General features: G+C 44.8%; 1 protein-coding gene across 1 annotated transcript in view; it reads left to right on the forward strand.

Moving 5' to 3' along the window:
- The window catches only part of TBC1D2B (TBC1 domain family, member 2B), a 68,709-nt gene that overhangs the window by 34,934 nt on the left and 23,187 nt on the right, over nt 1-10,588 (forward strand). The window contains exons 4-6 of the mRNA XM_011938439.1: nt 159-322; nt 4,705-4,943; nt 5,651-6,034. Coding sequence (XP_011793829.1) covers nt 159-322; nt 4,705-4,943; nt 5,651-6,034 — 787 coding nt within the window. The remainder of the gene's footprint in view (nt 1-158; nt 323-4,704; nt 4,944-5,650; nt 6,035-10,588) is intronic.

Consider the following 10,588-nt stretch of genomic DNA (forward strand, 5'->3'; position numbering starts at 1 on the left):
CCATCTCAAAAAAAAAAAAAAAAGGAATCCCCATTTCTCTATCCTCACCAACATTTGATATCATCAGATATCTTAATTTTTGCCAATCCTATATACATGAGGTTACATTTTGTTTTACTTTTGTTTTTGTTAATAACACATATTGTTTTTCCCAATAGAAATTCGATGTCTTCTTTCCGTCCTGGGAGAGGACATAATGATAGTCGGAGGACTGTGTTTTATACCAATGAAGAGTGGGAACTTTTAGACCCAACCCCTAAGGACCTAGAGGAGTCCGTAGTACAGGAAGAAAAGAAGAAGCTTACCCCTGAAGGAAACAAAGGTATCAGCGTACTTCCTGTTGTTTGTCATTCTCTGTACTGCTATCTGTTAACCACCAGTGATGTGGGAGACACTTTATTAGCAGGTATTTCGAGAAGCATAAGGACCAAGACCAATGGGGGCTTGCATTCTCTTTGTTGGACTTAAAACATAAAGGCTTAAAAAGTTAGTTAATAAATGTTATAAGAAATAAATGACTGTCTAGTTCAGTGGCTCAATTTTTTAGGGGAGATAGCACACTTGGAAGTCATGATCCTCTTTATGGAAATATTGATTTTAAAAAACTTTATAGGCATTTGAAATGTACACAAAAGAAGAGAATATAATCTCATGAATTCTGGTGTACCCATCATCCAGCTTCTACAGTGTGAACTATGGTCTCTCTTCTTCCTTCTCTGTCTCTAAGCTCCTGCTCCTCCCTGCACCGTCAGCTGGATTATTATTGTAGGCATTAATCCATTGTATCTGCAAATGCTTTAGTATGTATCTCTAAGAGATAATGACTCTTTTAAAAAAATTATAACCGGCTCACGCCTGTAATCCCAGCACTTTGGGAGGCTAAGGCGGGCGGATCACGAAGTTAGGATATCGAGACCATCCTGGTTGACACCGTGAAACCCTGTCTCTACTAAAAATACAAAAAATTAGCTGGGCGTGGTGGTGGACGCCTGTAGTCCCAACTACTCGGGAGGCTGAGGCAGGAGAATGGCATGAACCCGGGAAGCGGAGCTTGAAGTGAGCCAAAATTGCGCCACTGCACTCCAGCCTGGGCGACAGACCAAGAATCCATCTCAAAAAAAAAATTATAACCGCAGCTTCTTTATTATATTTACAGTTACAATAAATCCTTAATATTATTTAATTTCTTAATTGTTCCTTAAGTGTCTGTTTACAGCCGGTTTGTTCAAATGAGGATTCAAACAAGACCCACACGTTGTATTTAACTGATGTCTTCTTAGTTCTCTTTTAGTCTAAACAGCTCTCTGGGTTTTTTTTCCCTTCCCCTTCCCTTGCCACATTCGTTGAAGAAACCAGGTCTTTGCGCTAAGAAGTCTCCCACGTCTGGGTTTGCTGATTGTATTTCTGTGGGGTCATTTAACGTGCTCCTGTCCCATGTAATTCCTGTATACTGGTAGTTAGGGCCAGAGGCCTGCCCAGATTTAGGGTTGACTTCTGATTCAACAGGAATGCTGTTTTGGTGGGGAGATGCTGCGTGCTTCCTGTCGCATCACATCTGAAGCCACATCATCTGTTTCTGTCTTTTGATGTTAAAATTGATCAAAGTTCAGGGTTGTAATCCTGATCCATTCATAAAATTCTCCATCAGCCTTTTGCCTGATGCTTTTAACAGCCATTTACAATCCTAGATTTATTTATGCATTTATTTAATTTATTGAGACAGAGTCTCGCTCTGTCACGCAGGGTGGAGTGCAGTGGTATGATCCAGGCTCATTGCAACCTCTGCCTCCCAGGTTCAAGAGATTCTGCCTCAGCCTCCTGAGTAACTGGGATTATAGGCGCCCACCACAATGCCTGGCTAATTTTTGTATTTTCAGTAGAGATGGTGTTTCATCATGTTGGCCAGGCTGTCCTTGAACTCCTGACCTCAGGTGATTTGTCCACCTTGGTCTCCCAAAGTACTAGGATTACAGGTGTGAGCCACTGTACCTGGCCACAGTCCTGGATTTGTTAATTCATTAAGAGAATATTGATGTTTTAAACATAAAATAACAATAAATAATTTTGAAATTCCACCTTATGCCTGATTCTAGCATGGCAGCAGGAATAGGGTACAAGATTTGAGGAAACCTTTATTGGGAGAGTAAGCACTTAGGAAAGGAAATATTTTTTCTGTCTCCTAGAAAAGGACTGTCGTGATTTGCTGTGAGAGGGAGCTTACCTGTGCTCCATAGGATCCTGGTGTAGAACCCACTGGTCCAGTGTGACATGGTGTAGAATGTGGCCACACTGAATGTGCTGAATTACCTAATGCATGGCAAGGCCAGTGGGAGTGCCAAGGAGAGGGGCTCAGTATGAGCTGATAATGCTACCTGGAGGAAAAGAGATTAAAACTGGGGATTTGGGTTATTGAAAATAAGTACTGTTGGCTGTGACTTCCAGTAGAGACTGAGGGTGAAATGGAAGGATGAATGTGAGCAGGACTGGGGAGGAGGAATCGGGAGCACTTAGTGAGTCAGGACAGGAGGAGAAACTCCTACACCATGGAGAGTGTTTTCTTGACAGATGACAGCCTTCTTAGCCCTCTGCCCAGCCCTTCATCCCCTTTGAGGGGAGTTTACGTGATAGACAGGGAGAGACAAAGATGTCACTAGACTTTGATCTTACATTCTTCATGGGTATTTCCTGAAACAGCTCCAAGAATCAGCCCTCCAACTTGTCCATGTTATTCACAAAAAGTGAACTACCCTTCCTTTATTTTCCCCTATCTTTAAGTAAACTTTTTATTGATGTATAACATACAGGAAAGTCCCCAAATCAGAAATATATAGCTCAGTGAGTTGTCACAAAGTGAATACACCCATGTAACCAGCACTCACTTTAAGAAAGACGACTATGCCAACACCCCAGGAGTCAGCTGCCATCCCCGTGCCCTTTCCAGTCACTTCTCTGCCCCAGGGAACCACTGTGCTGATTTCTAACAGTGTAGGTTGGTTCTGCCTGTTTTCTAACTTTATATAAATCACACTTACATAATATATACTCCCTTGTGTCTCCTCTTTGTAATTTGAATATATATATTTGAATATATCTACACTGATATTTATTTAGATCCTATAGTATTTTTTTTTCTTTTTTAGTGATGGACTCTCTGTGTTGCCCAGGCTGGCCTTGAACTCCTGGGCCTAAGCTGCCCTCCTGCCTCAGCCTCTAATAGCTGGGACCACCGGTACATGTCCCTGTGCCTGGCCTGACAGTATTTCTGAATACTCATTTTTTTGTTGTTGTTTGTTTGTTTTTGTTTTTGTTTTTTGAGACAGAGATTCGCTCTTGTTGCCCAGGCTAGAGTGCAATGGTGTGATCTCGGCTCACTGCAACCTCCGCCTCCCGGATTCAAGTGATTCTCCTGCCTCAGCCTCCTGAGTAACTGGGATTACAGGCATGCACCACCACGCCCAGCTAATTTTGTGTTTTTAGTAGAGACAAGGTTTCTCCATGTTGGTCAGGCTGGTCTCCAATGCCCAACCTCAGATGATCTGCCCGCCTTGGTCTCCGAAAATGCTGGGATTACAGACGTGAGCCACCATGCCTGACCCCAAATACCCATTTTTTAAGAAGGGGAATATAGTCATGCTTTAAAACATGCGTGTCTTAGTTTGTTTTATATTGTTATAACAGAATACCATAGACTGGGTAATTTATAATGAACAGAAATTTATTTGGCTCATGGTTCTGGGGCTAGAAGTCCAAAAGCATGGCACTGGCATCTGGGGAGGGCCTTTGTTCTGTGTAGTCCCTTGGCAGAAGGCAAGAGAGGGCAAGAGTGAGGGAGAGCCAGGGTACCAAACTTGTTTTTATTGCAAACCTGCTCTGGTGATAACTAACCCACCCTGGTGATAACAACATTAATCCATTCACAGGGGCAGAGTCCTCATGGCCTCATCACCTGTTACTAGGCCCCACTTCCCAGTACTGTTACATTGAGGATTAAATTTCTAACACATAAACTTCGGGGGACACATTCAAAGCATAACGATGTTTGTATGTTTAAAAAAAACAACATACATTTGAGTGTTCTTGGTTTTTTGCTAAGGACAAATTAGCAAAAATAGGATGCTTAATATGTCTTAGTTTTCCATGAAAAATGATCCTGTGATAGAATCTTCCAAGGAAGGATCCACTGGGGGGAAATCAGTTATCTCTGGTTGAAGCATGTTGGTTACTATCTAGAATGCAGTGGGGGCAGAGTTATCAATCTCCTGTAGTTCTCAAGGTGGTGAATGCCAGACTCCCTGGAGGATGATTTGTGAGGATGCTTTATTTTGTTATAGTTTCCAAAAGGAAGATGTGGCTTGCGTTTAAAATACAAGTTTTGGCCAGGCGTGGTGGCTCACGCCTATAATTCCATCACTTTGGGAGGGCGAGGCGGGTGGATCCAAGGTCAGGAGATCGAGACCATGCTGGCTAACACAGTGAAACCCCATCTCTACTGAAAATGCAAAAAATTATCCAGGCGTGGTGGCAGGCACCTGTAGTCCCAGCTACTGTGCAGGCTGAGGCAGGAGAATGGTGTGAACCCGGGAGGCGGAGCTTACAGTGAGCCGACATTGCGCCACTGCACTCTAGCCTGGGCAACAGAATGAGGCTCCGTCTCAAAAAAAAAAAAAATTGTAATAATAAAATACAAGTTTTATTTTTATGTAGGAGTAACTGGCTCAGGATTCCCCTTTGATTTTGGACGTAACCCCTACAAAGGAAAACGCCCTTTGAAAGACATAATTGGGTCGTACAAAAATCGTCACAGCAGTGGTGACCCTTCAAGTGAAGGCACATCAGGCAGCGGCAGCATCAGCATCAGGAAGCTGGGCTCCGAAATGCAACTGCAGATCCAGAGCCAGCAGGAAGAGCTGGAACGGTTAAAGAAAGACCTATGCAGTCAGAAGGTAACTTCTTCTGGTTTCTGTCTTACCCCACATCAGCAGGCCAAGGACGGGAGGAATAAAGCCCAATTTATGTTTCCCTGAGTCTGGGGACAGCTTTGTTTCCCAGATGTTGCTTTTCCTCTGGAGGTTTCATATTGCCATGGCCGTCATCTAGGAGTGGCTGCTGTGCTTGATCATTGGTTCAGAGGTGTTTGCATTTGCAAGAGAGTGAAGATCTCTCAAAGGAGGACAGAGGAGGTTGCTGTCTGCACCCACCGCCCAGTCCTGCCCCTGAGGTTGAATCTCCCTGAACACAGTTTCAGCCCAGAGTTCTTTAACAATCGTTAAAAAGAGTTTCTGCATCCTATTCAACAACAGTTTCCTGAGCTAATCAGATCGAATTACATTTAATTGTTCAGTAGTTCAGTGACTCTTAGAGCACAGATTTTTTAATACCCATGAACATTTACTGGACACCATTGCTAATTACAGTACACATGTCCATTATTTCCTGTTTCCTATTACTGTTCTCTACAGACAGTCTTTATGGAATAAATATTGTTTTCCTCTGTTTTTGAGATCCTTCAAGAGGAAGTTCAGTATTAAAATGTTCCCAGTAAAGTTTCTACATTTCCTCAAATTCTGTCGATTGCTCTATGTAATGTTGTCACGATTTCTGCTTTTCCTCCCCTCCTCACCCTTCACTCCATTCTCCTTTTGGCTCCCAGGAGCTTGTTCGACTGCTCCAGCAGACAGTCCGGTCATCCCAGTATGACAAGTATTTCACAAGCAGCCGGCTCTGCGAGGGGGTCCCAAAAGACACGCTCGAGCTTCTGCACCAAAAGGATGATCAGATTCTGGGCCTTACCAGCCAGCTGGAGAGGTTCAGCCTGGAGAAGGAGAGCCTTCAGCAGGAAGTGAGGACGCTAAAGAGCAAAGTGGGCGAGCTCAACGAACAGCTGGGGATGCTCATGGAGACTATTCAAGCCAAGGACGAGGTCATCATCAAGCTCAGCGAGGGCGAGGGCAGCGGGCCTCCTCCCACTGTGGTGCCCAGCTCCCCTTCAGCTGCGCCTGTTGCCAGGGACCAACTGGAACTGGACAGGCTCAAAGTAAGAGCAGGGCAGGGGCTCTGGTGATTGGCATGAGAAACCACCGATGTCACCCTAGAGGCCTGGCCTCCATGAGCTGATTTGGTGTGATGGACAGCTACACACCTTTTTTTTTTTTTTTTTTTTCCCCACAAGTGTAACAGGACTTACCATCATATAATCATTAATCATCTGTGGAGCTTCCTTGGAAAAGGAAACTCTTGCTGTTATTTGGAACAGTTTCAAATCCTTCCCCTCCCTTGCTTTCAAGCAACTGAGACTTACCTTTCTATATATACCACCCTTAGTACTTCATTATCCCGTGTATCATACAGAGGCTGTTTCTTACCCCTCCTGTGTACATGAAAGCACACACAAACTTAATTTGTACAGTTTGGTGCAGGACCTAGTGGATGCCTGCTTTGGGAGCATTGTTCCTAACAGTATAGGATTAGCTGGGGAAGCAGACTCCAGCTTCCAAGTAGGCCTGGGAAGAGGGCCTGTTCAGAGTCAGTGCCCCCAACACCCAAGATGGGAGGGTACTGACACTTAGTAGGAAGGACAGCTTTCCTCCCCATGTCCCTCTCTGGGCTAGCCCTCAGGGTGGGAGGCTATTTCCTGAACGGAAGTGACCCTCCAAGTCATGCCTGGGGTGGTGACCAACTGATGTGGTAGGAGGAACACACAGCATTTGTGAGAGGCGGGGGCAGCCTGCATTTCTCTTCTTGCCCATAGAGAAGCCTGTTTCAGAGGGGAAGCCACAAGGAGGATCATAACATTCTTGCTGCCACCAGTTCTTGAGACTTTGTTAGAGTGGTTTTAGGTGGACACGTGGCCCCCAGGACGTGGGGCATCAAGTATAGCCCGTTTGACCCCAGCAGACCCCAAACATGTCTAGCTACTCGTCTCAGCCCCAAGGCGTCCCTTACCTGGCCACCCTCATCTTGCAAATAATGTGTTTTCAAGGGTGTTTGGCTCCGGATGGAGCTTGTCCTTGGAGGGCAGAGGTTTGTTACTGTCCAGGTTGTTACTGAGCATTTGCTTCATGCCTAGCAGTACCTTTCAGGTACTGCCAGTGCATTGAGTGAGGGAATGATGGGCATGCTGGGGACCCTGAAGATAATTCCAAAACAGAAGTAAAAACACTGGAATCATGGCAGCAGGGCTAGAATATGTACATGGTCCCCAGAGTGACCACTTCTCACTGATAACACCCATTGGATATGTGAGGCCCAGAGGATTTATGAATGAGAAAATCCAAAACAACAATAAAACCTCTGGTCTCAATACTTTACACTTATATCCACTATTAAAAAAAAAAAAAAGCTGGCGGTGCATGATGGCTCACGCCTGTGATAGCAGCACTTTGGGTGACTGAGGTGGGCACATTGCTTGAGCCCAGGAGTTTGAGACCAGTGTAGGCAACATAGTGAAACCCCCACCTCTACAAAAAAAAAAAAAAAGGCCAGGCATGGTGGCTTGTACTTGTAGTCCCAACTACTCAAGAGGTTAAAGTGGGAGGATTGCTTGAGCCCTGGAGAGCAGAGCAAGGCTGCAGTGAGCTGAGATCCTACCACCACACTCCAGCCTGGATGACAAAGTGAGACCCCATTGCAAGAAAAAAATAGCCTTTGTGTTTTTGTTTTTTGGTTTTTTGGTTTTTTTTTTAAATCAGAGGTATTAGTTAGCGTTGCCAATGGAAGTTGGGTTTTTTAATGTACACAATATTGAATATACATGACCCTAAATATATACCCATCAATAATACAGATTTTGGGATTACTTAATGAGAGCAGAAATGTTTATTTTTATGTATTTTTTTTGAGACAGTGTTTTAGTGTTTTACTCTGTTGCAGGCTGGAGTGCAGTAGTGCAATCTCAGCTCACTGCAGCCTTAACCTCCCTGGCTCAAGAAATCCTCTGGCCTCAGCCTCCTGAGTAGCTGGGTGGGACTAGAGGCATACATCACCACACCCAGCTAATTTTTATATTTTTAGTAGAGGCAGAGTTTCGCCGTGTTGCCCGGGCTGGTCTTGAACTCCCGAGCTCAAGTGATCCTCCTGATGAGATTACAGGCATGAGCCATGGCACCCAGCAGACAGGTGAAGGTTTTATTTTGCAAGTGTGTCTATTTCTGTAGTATGTAGAATAGTACTAACAGGGCGTGCGTGACACTCAGCAGTGGGGGAGACATGTGGAGCAGGTTTTCTGGGGGAGCAAGCCGGGGTTGTGTGGAGAGTAGGCTTCCTGGCTGTCGCGACTATGTAGCTCCTTCTGTAGGCAGCTGATGGAGCTGATCGGGATGCAACGCTGATCAGAACTCTTTTCTTTCTGCAGCATAGTGGGTGGAGTGGTTTTGAATCAGCCATGAAGTTTTTTTCCTCCAACATTTCTCAACAAGTTTAACAATTTTTAACAACTTAAGCCTGTGACCCCAAAATATCACAACCATGAGGTGATGTAGTGACAGTTGATGAAGAGGCAAAGTGGTTGTTAGGTGGATTGTGGGCGAGACAATTGAGGCCTGCCTGGGTCCATAACCTCATGCTGTCTGACCTTGCTCTGTTATTGCCAGTGCTGGGGGTCTCTCTGCAATGCAGAAGGTGTTCACACCTCATATGGGTCTCCTCTGCAGTGGCACTGGGAGAACTGGAAAGGCTCCAGGGAGAAAGAGGGAGCGCACTGACAGAAGTGGGTGTTCTGATGTGCGTTCCTTCATAGCCCTTCAGCTCTAGACAGGGTATGGTTGAAGAAGAAATATTGATTCCTACTTCTGATTCCAAATTTAAAATGTCTAAGTGGAAAAATATATATATTTAAGATATGTTTATTTAAAGCATATTTTATATATTTTTAATTTTAAATATGTTTGTGTATCTTTTTTGTTATTGCCGTTCTTGACCAGTTTTCATGCTTTATTGTCAGTGGATGCTGCCTATAAAGATTTCTGCCATTTGGAATTTGCTAACTTTTCTTGGTGTGGTCTAATGCTTTTTGTTTCTGTAGTATTCTGAGGCAGGAATAAACACTGGTCCTAGGATTTTGCCACCCTAGTAATTTAGGTCATTCTTTTTCTATGTTTCCTTCCAATCCTTTTCTGTGTTTCCATAATTCTTCCATTTGTGAAGTATGTGGACTTTTGGATTGTTCCATTCAGCATTGTGGCCCCAGCACTTCCACATTGCTTTCATTAACGATTTCAGTGTTGTCCATCCTTTGTGTTATCATTTACTTCATCCTTGTCTTTCTTCCTGCGTTTGCTGTTCCATGAATACCTCCATGCCTACAGCTTCTTCTTCTTCCAGCTCATCTATGCATCCAGCTTTGTGCCTACTGTTTTATTCTGCATGGGTACACAGGCACTGCACTCCTGGGCCTCACAGTTTAGTTTAGAGGCACAAACAGAAAAGCAGAATGACAACTGGAGCAAGCACCAGGAGGGAAGGGGATGTGGAACAGCGTGGGGTGATGCTTTACATGACCTCTGGAGCCAGCCCTGGTTAGATTTCAAAGTCAGATCACCACTTAGGACCTCTGACTTGGGCAGATGAATTCATGTCTCTGCTTTAGTGTGTTTGTGAAATAGTGCTTATTTTCATCATAGGTATTGTAAGGGTTACAGGCGGTAATCCACATAAAGCCCTCCCTCACACAGTGCCTGGCTCCTCATAGGGTCTTCACTATTGAGTGTTGTTATTGCTGTGGTCATCATCATCATTCTAGAGAAAGTGGCTGTAATATAAATGATCAGGACTTAGATTGTAACACAAATTTTAAGTTAAAGACATACATGACGGCCGGGCGCGGTGGCTCAAGCCTGTAATCCCAGCACTTTGGGAGGCCGAGACGGGCGGATCACGAGGTCAGGAGATCGAGACCATCCTGGTTAACACGGTGAAACCCCGTCTCAACTAAAAATACAAAAAAACTAGCCGGGCGAGGTGGCGGGCGCCTGTAGTCCCAGCTACTCGGGAGGCTGAGGCAGGAGAATGGCGTAAACCCAGGAGGCGGAGCTTGCAGTGAGCTGAGATCCGGCCACTGCACTCCAGTCCGGGCGACAGAGCAAGACTCCGCCTCAAAAAAAAAAAAAAAAAAAAGACATACATGACAACTGATGTTACTTGCTTTCACTGACCCACCTTGTATCACTCAGTCTCTATCCATCACGGTTGAGTGTTTTCAGTTGCCCTCCAGCCAGCTTTCCTTTGGCTGTCCTGCCTTTTAGTAATATGTTTGCTTAATCTTTCCAAATATGAGACCTTTGGCCAGGTGCAGTAGTTCATACCTGTAATCCCAGTGCTTTGGGAGACCGAGGCAAGAGGATCACTTGAGGCCAAGAGTTTGAGAGCAGCCTGGGCAACATAGTGAGATCTCATCTCTACAAAAAAAAAAAAAATTAGCTGGGTGTGGTGGCCATGCCTGTGGTCCTAGCTACTCAGGAGGCTGAGGTGGGAGGATCACTTATGCCCAGGAGTTTGAGACTGCAGTGAGCTATGACCACACTAGTGCACTCCAGCCTGGGCAACAGAGTTAGACCTTGTCTCCCCCTCTCCCCCTCCTTTTTTTTTTTTTTTT

This window comes from Colobus angolensis, unplaced genomic scaffold (assembly GCF_000951035.1).
Source record: "Colobus angolensis palliatus isolate OR3802 unplaced genomic scaffold, Cang.pa_1.0 Scaffold172, whole genome shotgun sequence".
NCBI classification, from domain to species: Eukaryota; Metazoa; Chordata; class Mammalia; order Primates; family Cercopithecidae; genus Colobus; species Colobus angolensis.